Source organism: Epinephelus moara, chromosome 1 (assembly GCF_006386435.1).
Source record: "Epinephelus moara isolate mb chromosome 1, YSFRI_EMoa_1.0, whole genome shotgun sequence".
NCBI classification, from domain to species: Eukaryota; Metazoa; Chordata; class Actinopteri; order Perciformes; family Serranidae; genus Epinephelus; species Epinephelus moara.
The window spans coordinates 3,787,442-3,801,244 of NC_065506.1; the positions used below are offsets into that span (position 1 = coordinate 3,787,442).

The window sequence follows — 13,803 nt, forward strand, 5'->3', positions numbered from 1 at the left end:
CAAAATGTTGTCAATTTGCAGCTTTAGTTCAAAGAATCTATTACTAAGGTACTGCCTTTTGATCTGTAAGGCAGGAGATAACTCAACCTACTTCTTCAACAGCTTCCACTTTAGTTTGGTGTGGTGAAGGGTGCACAAATGTATGTAAAAATGCACATGTAATGACTGTGAGTAGTGGACTGACTGGATGTAGAAAAACGGAGACAGTTAAAATTGCACATTTTTTCTTAAGGAATCTCAGGCTGTTCATTATCTGTTTTGTAAACACCATGTTCATTAATTGTTAATGTTTTCAGAATGTTTTTGCACTTATGTTTTGTGCATTTTTAGATCCACTGTGATCTGTAAATTGTAATGCACATTTAGACTAATAGTGAAAAATAGACTGACGAAATGTGGAAAAACTGAGATATATTGTTGAAATTGCAGTTATTTTTCTGAAGACATCTCAGGCTGCTTATCATCTGTTTTGTAAATGGATTGCTCATTAATTGGCCTCTAGTTTCGCAGACTGGGCGAGGCAGAGGCGCAGCGCACCTGCGCTTCGCCAACTGGGTGTGGCCAGGCAGATTTTGCAAGTTTGCAGTTAGCTTGTTTGCTATATTGCGTGAATGCAGCTGTCCCACTGAACATCCCGCTGAGCCCCATTCAAACCTTAAAACTTTATATAAAAAAAAAAGGACTTATCAAGTTTTCGTATTGAACAGCCAAATGTGATCCAACTGACATAATTCTGAGTCAGATACAGCCCTAATAATTACGCTACATTATTGATTATAGTAGAAGACAACTTTTAGTTTGGCATGTGAGTATGCAAATTAGACAGGCAGTCTTTGAACATGACCAAACTCTTTACTCAAAACCAGACCTGTGCTGTGGCTGCATTACAAATAAGTCCATCTTCCGTGACTACATTTGTCTCTTCTCTGCTTTATGATTGTTGATTGTTGTAAAATGGCAGCTATAGACAGCCCAGTCAACAGAAGAAAATGTTGACATTGTACATCTCTGTAAAACATAGATACGTTAGATTTGTACATTTCATACATATCATATCAATGTTTCTAAAGTGACTGATTGCATGTATAACAGCTGCATTTGACATTGTGAGGTGTTGTGACACCCAGGCAAGATGGCTGCCAAGCTGCAGACCACTGCAGAGCAGCATTCGAGGGCAACAAACAATAAATCTCAGTATCTAAACATAACCACATGTGAACCCAAACACTGTTGAAACATAAAGAAATGAGATGTTTCAACACAATCTTACACAATAGCATGCAAATGTTACATATTTGTTGTTTATAGAAACGTAAAATGCCAACATGCATTCTGGAGATTGGGTTGAGAGAGTTGCACTCCTTTTGTGAATCAGTAAATTGATGACTGTTGATGCTTTACATCACAGAAACCTTTTCTGCCATAGAAGGTGGAAATCTGTGCCTATACCAATCTGCTGTACTCCTGGCCAATTCAGGTACAGAAAAAGAAAAATACATCCAACAATATATTAGAACTGTGTTTCAACGTGTGTTTTCTATTTAAGCTTTTGACCTGTCTGACCTTTCCCGAGCTGAATAAAACAGACTCTTTACTGGCAGAATTAAACAGTGTATTGTACTTTATCCATTCACCAGGACAGGGCTGTTTGAGAACATATGTAATGACACTGCCAGGTTGTACTCATGTGTTATCCATGAGGAATGTGAAACAAATATCCTTCAGTCTGCCCTCACCACAGTACACCAGCCCAGCAGTCAGTGTATCAGAGCACATCTCATCCCGGATTATCTGTGTGTGTGTGTGTGTGTGTGTGTGTGTGTGTGTGTGTGTGTGTGTGTGTGTGTGTGTGTGTGTGTGTGTATTTGCATGCGTGCCATTAAGATATACAGTAAACCCTGGATAAGACGGGGTCCTCTGACAAACCCCTGCACTAATGTCTCAGTCATGTGAAGGCTCTTTGTCTTACCTGGAGCCAACAGGTGAGTCATTATGAGAAAAGAAAAGGCAAATTATAGAGGATTTTAAAATAGGATTGTGTCTAAGTCTAAGTAGGACAGGTTGATGAAGTCAGTGACAAACTAATTCTCAATTATTTCACAGAGAGAGCTGTGGTGAAGAGTCTCAAATTATTTCAAGTCTAGTGCAGTATGCATGTCTACACTGAAAGTAACTGTTTGCCATTATCATTCCTCCATACTAGCCATAGTCAGAGATGGGGAACAAAATCCACGTCCTTGTCCAGAGCAAAAATGCAAATGGTCAGACAAAGCTAATATGAGGCTTTAGCAGTCTTTTTAGTATTAATGTTGTTCTTTGTGTTACTAGACAGGTAGGCAGGTGATATACAATGATTTTAGCAGAACTTTCCCACTGTCTGCTGAGCCAAGAAATGAAGCTGAAAAGTGATGAGGGTGAACCAGAACAGTAGCCTGTAAAACCAAAACAAGGTGCTAAATGTTGCAAAAATGCTGGTGAGCTGAGGGGAACCACAGAGTTAGGTAATAAGGCCCCGTTTATACGACAACGATTTCAACTGAAAACTGTAAACTTTAGTTGTGTTTTGGCTGATCGTTTACACAACAGTGGCGTTTTGGGTGCCTGAAAACGCAGGGTGCCTGAAAACGCAACGTTTTGAAAACGGGTTCCAGAGTGCAACTTTTTGGAAACGGCAGCATTTCCGTTGTCCTGTAAACTTGCAATATGCAGTTCCTCTGAAAACGGAGACTTTTCGCACATGCACATTACAGTTCCAGTCACCAGGCATGCCGACCGACAATGCCGAGCTCTGTTTGTGCTGCGAAGTGAAGTGTAGATCTGTTACTGTAGCAACTCATCCAAACAAACAAACAACATCCAAAGTTATTTGTGCATGCTTTCGTCATTGTGTCTTCTTTGTTTTGGTTTGTAATCACCACGTTGTAGAGGAAGGCGCTTCAGCGCAGGCGCATGGCGTCATACTGTGGTGTTGCTTTGCAAATTTACACTGCCACCCATTTGCCTGGCGTGCATACTACAGCATTTCCAGTAGATTTTGCAGCTCCGTGTGTACGGGGATCATTTCAATAACGTCGTCATATAATCGCAGAAGTTTTTTAAAACGCAAAGGACAGACTTTTCCGTTTTTAGAGAAACCGTCGTCTAAACAGGGCCTAATTCTCTGTGGGGGGAAAATGGGGGTTATTAATAACAACATTTCAATGTTCTGTGTGCCAGTGGAGCTGCAGAGATCTGTTACTGTGCTTCTGCTCTGTCTGGTAAGTTAGCGTACCTTTCTCTGGCGGGCGGCTGGACAGCGCAGAGAAAGTGAGGTACATGACATAACAGCTGATGATGGAGGCCTGAAGGAGGCCCGACCGAGGCTGCTCTGCAGAGACACAAAGAGGGAGAGAGTCAGAATACATAATGAAATGTATCACACTTACTATAACCCCAAAACACATGCATGTACTCAGTGCAAAAGTAAAACTTCTGATAATGAAAAGAATTTCGAAAAAAGTGTTCCTCTCAAAGAGTTAGATTTTCAAGTGAAATATTTACATTTTAAATAGGGTAGGCTTATTTTTGGTTTAGCTATTTATATGAAAATTCAGGAATTTATCTGTTTATTTTGTTAAAACATCAGGATAAAAGAATCTGTTACTTTCATTACAGTTTGGTAAAAAAAAAAAAAAAAACTAAAAATAATAAGCTTTAATCATTTATTCATGAAAAAAATATCTCAATTAATTTGGATATATACATATTTTACCTCTACAGGGTTGAAACCTGATATCTAATCTTGGAAATGTTTTATATTTTCATATAATCTACTTTCTCAATTGTTGTTTCCAAGGTTGACAATGAACTCTGAACAGCAAATGTACATAATTTTTAAAGTTAATTGTGTGATCAAGCAGAAACAAGGCTGATTTTTACTTTCTTTTTGAGTTCTGAAAAAGTTTCCATGTGCAGATACAACCCTGATTAAAAAAAAAAAGTTAGGACACTGTTTAACATGTAAATAAAAACAGAATGCAATGATTTACAAATCCTGTTCAACCTTTATTTAACTGAATACAGTCCATAGACAAGATATTTAATGTTCAAACTAATAACCTTTATTGTTTTTTTGTAAATATACACTCATTCTGAATTAGATATCTTACTGGAATAAGCAGGAACGTCCCTGAAAAAGGCATTGTCTGGATGGCTGCATATGTTGCTCCAAAACCTGTATGTACCTTTCAGCGTTCATAGTGCCTTCACAGATGTGCAAGTTACCCACATATATATACATATATATATATATATATAGAGAGAGAGAGAGAGAGAGAGAGACATATATATACATATATACATATACACATATACATATATATATATATATACATATATATATATATATATATATATATATATATACACACACATATATATATATATATATATATATATATATATATATACATATATAGAAAAATAGTTACTTAGCTGATTATATATACATATATATATATATATATATCATAATCTGCTAAGTAACTATTTTTCTGACAGTATGAAGTAGCATATGGATATACTCAAGTACTTCAAAATCATATTAAAGTAAAGAAGATGAATGTACATTGTTACTTTCCCTCTGTAAGCATCTGTTTCAATGATAAAACCCAGACATGTGCAGACAGAGCCGGCCTGCAGTCAGCGTTTGGCTCTTAAAGGGAAAAACAGATGATATTAGCTTACATCTAATTATTATTATTATCTGCAGCAGCACTGGTTTCAACAGGGGGATGTTTGCACAGCTGCAGATGGACTAAGTGTTATTTCACCGCTGACAATCGATGACAGACACACAAGTGTGTTTCATCAACTCACTCTGCTTCACACATGGTGTGATGGCAATGAAGGACATGAGGCCGCACAGTCCCAGGTTGATCCACAGCAGGGCCTTGTTGAAGTGGCAGGCGATGGGGTGTGTGTAATACTTGTACATGAAGGTGAAGGCCATGGTGGCGATAGTGTAAAAAAAGAGGGTGGCGCACATCACTGCCAGATACCAACGTTTGTTTTCTGCTGCACCGGTCAACCTAAGAGGTAGAGGACAGAGAGAGGGTTCAGTTCCACATCCATCTACACTGACATTCATTCTGCCTGGATGTGTCACAGAGAAACACACCGGAAGTGTAGGAATCATGTTATTTTCACCAGACGGTTATGTTTTTAGTATTGTTGTTTGATATCAGAAAAACCTGTCTGCAGATTAAATTGAACATTGTCATAAATGTAGGCCACAAGGGATTTATTTATGGTGCAAATCCAGGATTTCTTCAAGTTTTTGAGCGTTTTCTTGGTTTTCTCTGGAATTACTGCACTCAGAAGTGAATGAAAAAAGAAAAACTTCATGGAAAATTCATGGAGCCTGATTGCAACTTACAATCATGATGTGTGGAGTTTTTAATACAAGTAAAGCATAGTGTTTCTTGAATCTTGTTTCACTAGCAAGAACCACGCCACAACAATATGTTGTTTAAAGGTTTAATGAAATACAGGAGTTATTGAATGTTGAGAATAGATGAATGGATGTGGGTGAGGTAGAGGGAAGATGTCATCTGTTAGGCTGGTCTGGGAGGATGTATTGAAGACGCAAGCCTTTTATTAACATAGTAACGTGAGAGTGGGAGGTTGAAGGACAATGGAAGCCAGTGACGAGTTTGATGAAGAAGGTGATTCCTGCTAAGTAGGACTGGATGGTGGAGGACCGTATTTTTTGGATGGAATGAGCATGGGTGATGAAATTGCAGATGGACACGACATCCAGAGAGGGAAAAGGTAGCTGGTAGGTGGAGTGAAATGCCTTGAAGCGATTCCAGCCAGTTAGGTTGGCTGAGAGTGTGCTTGGGGCAAGACTGTTAAGGATGGCTTCTTGTGAAGCATGAGAGAGGTTTGACAGCTGTGGAGCTAGTTGAATATTGTGGCTGAAAACGGTGGGATAGGTGTTGGGTGAAGATCCGATTCTGGGGCCAAGTGTCTGAATTTCTGGAACGAGAAGCGAGACAATGAGTCAGCAATGATGTTGTAATGACCGGGAACGTGGGCTGCCCGGAGGATGAACTGGTGTTGAGCTGAGAATAAGGTGAGTCTGCGCAGGAACTGCATGATGGCTAAAGAATGAGATCGACCTTTGTTCAGGATCTCTACGACTGCGGTGTTATCGGAGTGGATAAGTATGGACTTCCTAGACCATTCATGCTCCCAAAGAATGGCAGCTATTATGATGGGATACAGCTCGTGAAGTGCAGAGGAAGGAGAGCGGGACTAGGAAGGAGAGCGGGACTCTGAGTTGAGGGATTCGAACTCTGGGGGCCAAGCGGAGGCGAACCATCCCCCTCCATAGTAGCCGCCTAAACCTGTGGAGGGAGCCGCGTCTGTGAAAAGTTGAATGTCCTCAGGCTGGGTGATGAAATCGCTGTAGAAGAAGGAAATGCCATTCCAAGAAGATAGGAAATGTAGCCACATGCGCATTTCCATTTTGCAGGCATCGTCCAGAATGACCCTATCGTGGAGAGAGGGAATGGCAGCAGCCTTAGACAAAAGAAACAAGAAAGATTTAGCTTGAGGGATTATGCGGATGGCATAATTGAGATGGCCAAGGAGGGCTAACAGCTGGCGTTTGGTGCATCTGTCTGCTAGGGGGTAGTTTGACAGAAGCAGAGAGATGCGCTGTATTTTCTCCAAGGGCAGAGATGCTTCGAAGGAAATTGAGTCCAGGGTGATGCCAAGGAACTCAATGGAAGTGCCGGGTCCTGATGTTTTCTCCTCGGAAAGAGGGATGCCGAGTTCAGAGAAAGCGTTAGTGAGCGTATTAAGCCCGTGGCGAGGAGGTGAGGATGGTGGAGTGACGACAAGAAAATCGTCGAGAAGATGGAGAATGTAAGGGAGCCTGTGGTTGTTAGTGAGGATCCAGCATAGGGTTTCTGAAAGAGAATCGAAGATCTTAGGACTGCTTTTGCAGCCAGAGGTAAGGCACACAGAAAAATAATATGCCCCCTTCCAGCAAACGCCGAAAAAACGCCAGAAGTCAGGATGAATGGGCAAAAGTTTGAGTGCGCTGGTGATGTCTGCTTTAGAAAGCCAAACTCCACGTCCTGCTAACCGAATGAGGGTGATGGCATGGTCCATGGTTGCGTATTGCATGGAGAAATCCGGACTGGGAATGACGCTGTTGATGCTTGGAATGTGAGTCGTGTGGGGAAGATAGGTCCATAATTAGCCTCTTTTTTCCAGAGTATTTGCGAGTGGCAACACCTATTGGGCTAATGCGGAACAGTGGAAAAGGAGGAATATCGAACGGGCCTATCATGAATCCTTTTCTGACCTCTTTAGCCAACAGGGTGTCGACAGTGTGAGGTTCTGCGAGAGCAGACTGGAGGTTGTGACAGGCGTGGGAAATGTCAGGGAGAACTGCCATACCGGGATGAAAACCATGTGTGAAGCCATCTATGAGAAAATGAACAAGCTGTCTATCAGGATGGTTTTGTAGAGCAGTGGCAAGGACATTTACCTGAACAGGGGTGCTGAGGTGCTGTACAAGTTGGTCTGACAGGCGGTTAAAGACTGTGGTGTTGCATGAAGAAGAAGATGCTGTGGCAGGGTGAGAAGGGGCTCCACATAGCTCGCAGGAGAGGGACGTGCGGGCTGCGAATATGCGGCAGTAGAGTTCAGAGTCAAGGGTGCCCCAGTACATTCCCTGGTTAAATTGCTGTATGCGGCCAGCTGCTTGGATAGACCAGTTGGAAGTGAAGGAGGAGGCTGGACATCACCGAGTTGTTTAGCCTGTGGTGGGACCCCTTGAGTTGCTGACTGAGGCTCTCCTGCTGCTGCGTTGGCTATTGGAGGAAGAGGAGCAGAAGCCGTGTTGCTGGGAATGGCTGAAGGAAGGGTAGAGGAAGGGATGATGGGATGAAAGGATGTATGTGCACAGGGATTTTGTGAGGCCTGCGAAGACAGGGATGAAAAGCAAGCTGAAATCATGTGAGAGAATTCAGGAACAGAGGGAGCAGGCACAGGGGGACATACAACCTGGCCCCCACCAGAGGGGGCTGATGATGCAGGCTGTGGCTGAGGCAGCGACGGCCCTGTGACGTCACGCCTGACGACACCAGCAGTTGGTGGCCACGGGTGAGGAAGCCGGAAGAGCGGGAGGTATGGAGACTGTTGCTGCGTTGATAGAGGCTGAATACAGTCGAAGAAGTGTGGCTTTGTTGGCGTTGCGGTGAAATGGGATGCCCTCGCTCCGCAGGAAATGTTGGAGGCGAGTGACGGTCCAGTCTCTGATATTGGGCTCAGTTTGAGGACGCGGAGACTGCCATCTCGCAGATGAGGGCGCACCACGGGTGGGCTGTGGTGAAGAGCCGGGAGCTGGAAGCCTAGGCGATGGGGTCAGCTGCCGATGAGGAGAGGGTTGGAGCTGGCTCCTACGCCCGTGCCCGCGGTGTCTGGTCCTCGCTGAAGGAGGAGCGGAGGCCTGAGATCTGCGGACCCCCGCGGTCCGAGTCGGAGTCGGAGAGCTCTCGTTGGCGGAGCTTGAATGGAGACGCCGGGACTGAGGTACGCTGACCACTGAACGCAGGCGACCACGCCGGCGTGTTTGGTTGCATTCTGGTTGCTGCTGCGAGTCTGGTGGACCGGTGTCGAACGGATCATCGAAAGGATCGCCTCTGAATTGGTCGGGTAGATCTGCGGTACCGGATCCATGGTGGGTAACTATGACAATCTTTACGTTTTGTCTTAGTTTGAATGAAAGTTTTCTCTGTGAAGCGTTTATGCGAGACGCGCGGTCTGTCTGAGCTCGAGAAATCTTGAGACAAACGGGGTAGGATGGGTTGGCCCAGCATAAGTAGGCTTGGCAGGTGATTAGAGGTGTGGTTGAGGCGTGGTTCTGCTCCCGAACCTAAGTTAACAGGTTAACCACATTTGTAGAAAGGCAATTTAATTCAAATGGATATTGGTGCAGTGCTGGGAGTCATCAAAGTAAGAATTTTAAATTGAACATGCTTAATGTTATAAATTCTAATAAATACATTTTGCAAATATGTTTGGAGCTACACATGGCCACCAGCTGCATTGTGAAGCCCTTGGTAAAGAGAAATCAGATATTTTAGTGCTGGAGCAGGAAAAATAAATAAATTAGAAAAATGCATTTCCTGCGGAAGAGGTCAGATTTGACCTCTCCCGGGCCTTAGAGGTCAAATCTGACTTCCCTCCACATCTGAAAATAAACCTCATGGTATGTACTAACTATGGTAGAAATTTCATGCTTTTTTCAAAAAGTGCACAATTTATCTGCTAATCCACTGTACTATACTTCTACTGTTATTGTACACATATGATTATTGTCACATATGTATACTATCAGATATTAATACATACTTTCAACATATTGTACCACAATAGCCGTAATTAGAATTATAATATTATTACTTTAATTAATGTTGTTGTAAGCTACTGTCATTACCATCTGTCCTGCATCTCTCTCTGTATCTGTCTCTCTTTCTGTCTCATTGTGTCATACAGATTACTGTTAATTTATCATGTTGATCTGTTCTGTATGACATCTATTGCATGTCTGTCTATCCTGGAAGAGGGATCCCTCCTCAGTTGCTCTTCCTGAGGTTTATATCATTTTTTCCCCCATTAAAGGTTTTTTTGGGGGGAGTTTTCCTTATCCGCTGCGAGGGTCCTAAGGACAGAGGGATGTCGTATGCTGTAAAGCCCTGTGAGGCAAATTGTGATTTGTGATATTGGGCTTTCTAAGTAAAATTGATTGATTGATTGATTGATTGATTGATTGATTGAGTATTAGTAGGAAAAGCTGTAATAGCACATGACAGACAGCTAACATGGATATATAATGTTTACATGCTGTTTAAAGTGGCATTTTTTAAAATCTAAGATTTAGACACGCACACACCAATATGTCTGTGAGTTTGTGTGTTAGTGGTTGTTGTCATGGTGATTAATGAGGGACACCTGTAGTGGAGCAGAGAGTAAGTCAGAGAGCAGACACTTTTTAATGGATTTAAATCCCTCTCAAATTCCTCCCTTTTATGCCCAAACCGTAAGTCCAATCATCAATATGAGGATAGCACCAGAGAGATGAGCTTCTCCCAACTGCAGGAATGTCTTTTTTATGTTTGTGGTGTCAAAAATGTGATTTTGGTCACGGGTTAGAAAGCTGGTGCCCCCAGAAATTTCTCCTCTCAGTTTACATGGGAGTGAATGAGAAAAAAATCATCTCTCTCTTCACTTGGGAGCTCACTGAGCCAAATGTGTAAGTGTGAGTTATTCCATGGGGACATTTCTGTGACCAGCACAAATTTTCCTACATTTTGATGTATAATTGTGTATGTAGAGTGAAAATTGTGGGAATGGGAGCAACTTGTTCAGAAATCTTTTGAATATTTTAAAGCTGCTCCTCACTCTGGCGATGATGTCACGTGCTCTAGCCCTGTCCCATAGAGACCCATTATAAACTCAGAAAACGTCTGAAAAAAGCATAAAATGTAACCTGCAATTACTCAAAAATGGTAGAAGATATCAAAGAGCTGAATTATAGTTAATTAGCTGAAGTTCTAGTGACATATTTAAAGTTTGAATGAAGTCTCCAGCGGAAAGTATGCGGAAGCAGTAGCATTTCTAAGTGAAGTGGGTTGAAGAGGTGTTGAAGTTTTTTTCCATTGTTTTGAATGGCAAAAAAAATGTTGAAAATGCTTAATATCATAAAAAGTATCAATAGTAGAAATTTATAAAGTAATAATAGCATAAATGAGCTGAATGTTTTGATGTTGAAACGGTTTCTGTAGCGCAAAGTATGCTGAAGTAGTTGCAAACCAAAAAAAGGAAGGAAGAAGAAAAATAATAAAGAAACTGTAGGAATAACATTTGGGGCCTTTTCCAAAGCAAACGCACAGTACTAACAATCCTCTTATTCCCTTTACACAGCTACAGGCTGTATCTCCCTTCTGGGTTTGCAGGTCAGAAGACAAACTGCTCCTATGTGTCTACTGTATATATTAGGGATTGACCGACATGGTTTTTTCAGAGCTTTTACAGATTTGGATAACAATACTGTGGCTGCTGTAGCATCCACACGGCCTGGCTGATTATCGGGGCCAATATTATGAATTTTTAGGGTTATCAGTATCAGTGATTTTTTCCACCGATATGCCGATATACAGTTTTGTTTTCCTTAGCTGCGCTGTATTGCCCCTGGTGTGCTTCTCACTGCCTGCACATAACACTCTAGGCTCTTAAAAGCAAACTCAAGACCTACCTTTTTAGCCTGGCTTTTAATTGAGCCCTCCTTTATTTTATTTTATTTCATTTTATTTTATTACCATTATTATTATTATTTATTTATTTTTTTTTATTGGGGTTTTTTAATTGATTTTGGACGACATACTATATTATATTTTTTCTTTCATGGTTTTGGACGACATACTATACTATGAAGTTTTTTCATGATTTTGGACAACATACTATACTACTGTATGACTATTTTTTAATTATTTTGGACGACATACTATACTACGACATATTTTTTCTGTACTGTGTCATTGGAAACGTTCTCAGAATAAATATGCTTGAATGCATTTGAATGTAGTGCTTTGTCAGTGTTTATTTTTTTAATTCTGTGTCAACTATGATTTTTATAGCAGACATATATCGGTTGTAAATATCTGCTATGGGTATCTCTGTTTTACAATAATCGGTATCGGCATGGGCTCTGAAAAAACCATGTCGGTCGATCCCTAATATATACAGTAGACACATAGGAGCAGGTTGTCTTCTGACCTGCAAACTGAGAATGGAGATACAGCCTGTAAGTGTGTAAAGGGAATAAGAGGATTGTTAGTACTGTGTGTTTGTTTTGGAAAAGGCCCCAAGTGAATAAATCATTTTAGTTATTGTAGCTACAACTCTGCCGTGTCACAGCAGAGTTCAAGGGTGAGAGACAATGACGGCACGACAGCTGGACAGAGTAAATGACATCCGGGATGTCTGGAGACGAGTCTGGCTGAATGAATAAGGACGTGACAGGGAAGACCCAGGGAGGAGATGCCATCAAGTAAACAAAAACAAACAGACAGAAGTGGCAAAAAGTAGCAAATAAAGAAACAAACAAAGCATTTAGCACTGATGGCCTACTAGCATTAGCCAGAGGTTGAATAAGTACTCAGATCTTTTAGTGGCATCTAGCAGTGAAGTAATAGAACTGAATCCTTTACCATATGCCAAGCATGAAGGAGAACTTTGGAGACTAACGCAAAAACATGAATGGCCCTATCTAGAGCCAGTGTTTGGTTTGTCTGTTTTGGGCTGCTGTAGACAACATGGTGGACTATGTGCAGTAGGACTCGCTCCCTATGTAGATATAAATGGCTCATTCTAAGGTGACAAAAACACAACAAGTCTTATTTTCAGGTGATTATACAAAAAGGAAAACATAGTCATAAATATTATTTACGATTTCTGCCAATAGATGCCCCTGAATCCTACTCACTAGACCTTTAAGTAAAAGTAGTAACATCACAGTGTAGAAATACTTTGAAACAAATGAAAATCTTGCATTCATATTTTTAAGTAAAAGTTCAAAAGTATTTAGTAAGCATCAAAATATACTACCAAAAGTACAAAAGTAAATAGGAATAATATTCAGAACAATACATATTATATTTTTGGATTATAATTGATAATGTGTTAATCACTTTAATACTGCATATTGCATTTAATATTGGTGCAGCTAATTTAAACTATGTTATATACTATTGGGTATGTTAACCTATAATTTTACGTCACTTATTTTTTTATTATTTATTTTGTATCACTACTGCTACTATAATGTATTATTTATTTCCATAAAATGGAAATATTCACATAAGTACAATTACCTAAAAATTGTACTTAAGTACAGTACAAATGTACTTAGTTACATTCCAGCACAGGCATTAGGTCATTGTCATAAGCTGTGTTGTCCATGCTTCACCATTAGTGGCTCATCCATCAGCTGTGTCACTACCAGTTGACAGGAATATCCAGTCACTTCCAAACACGTTTACAGTGAGGCCATCTAACCTGACTCTCGTCACAGTATCTCTGCTGATACAGTACCTTCAGGGTGTTTACTGCCACAGCTCCATACACCATCCAACCCTCCTCCTTATCTGCTAACTTTTTACTGGTATTGACTCTTAAAAAAGGGTTTCATTGAAGGTTGCAATGATAAGTCAGTTAATTGATTACTTGGTTAACAGAGTATTTATCAGCAACTATTTTTGTAACAGTGAATAAAATGTACATTTTAATGAAATTTTAATTTAATTTAATTTTATATACTTTATTAATCCCTGAGGGGAAATTCAATTTTTCACTCTGTTGTCAATTACACACATGTCCGAACACACATGCACAAACTGGACCTATACATGCACTAAGTGGAGAGATGTCAGAGTGGGCTGCCCATGACAGGCGCTCCGAGCGGTTGGGGGGTTCAGTGCCTTGCTCAGGGGCACCTCGGCAGTGCCCAGGAGGTGAACTGGCACCTCTCCAGCTATCTAATCCTAACCCTGTGTCAGTGTGGGCTGTGTCTGGCTCTCTTCCACTGTCCACAGACATCAATCAATCAATCAATTTTATTTATAAAGCCCAATATCACAAATCACAATTTGCCTCACAGGGCTTTACAGCATACGACATCCCTCTGTCCTTATGACCCTCGCAGCGGATAAGGAAAAACTCCCCCAAAAAAACCCTTTAACGGGG

General features: G+C 41.0%; 1 protein-coding gene across 2 annotated transcripts in view; it reads right to left on the bottom strand.

Moving 5' to 3' along the window:
* Window positions 1-3,054: 3,054 nt before the first annotated feature.
* The window catches only part of serinc4 (serine incorporator 4), a 34,291-nt gene continuing 23,542 nt past the window's right edge, over window positions 3,055-13,803 (bottom strand). For both annotated transcript variants that reach the window (XM_050041400.1, XM_050041410.1), the window contains exons 6-7: window positions 4,858-5,069; window positions 3,055-3,367 (exon numbers count right to left, since the gene is read on the bottom strand). In XM_050041400.1, coding sequence (XP_049897357.1) covers window positions 3,198-3,367; window positions 4,858-5,069 — 382 coding nt within the window. In that variant the 3' untranslated portion in view covers window positions 3,055-3,197. The remainder of the gene's footprint in view (window positions 3,368-4,857; window positions 5,070-13,803) is intronic.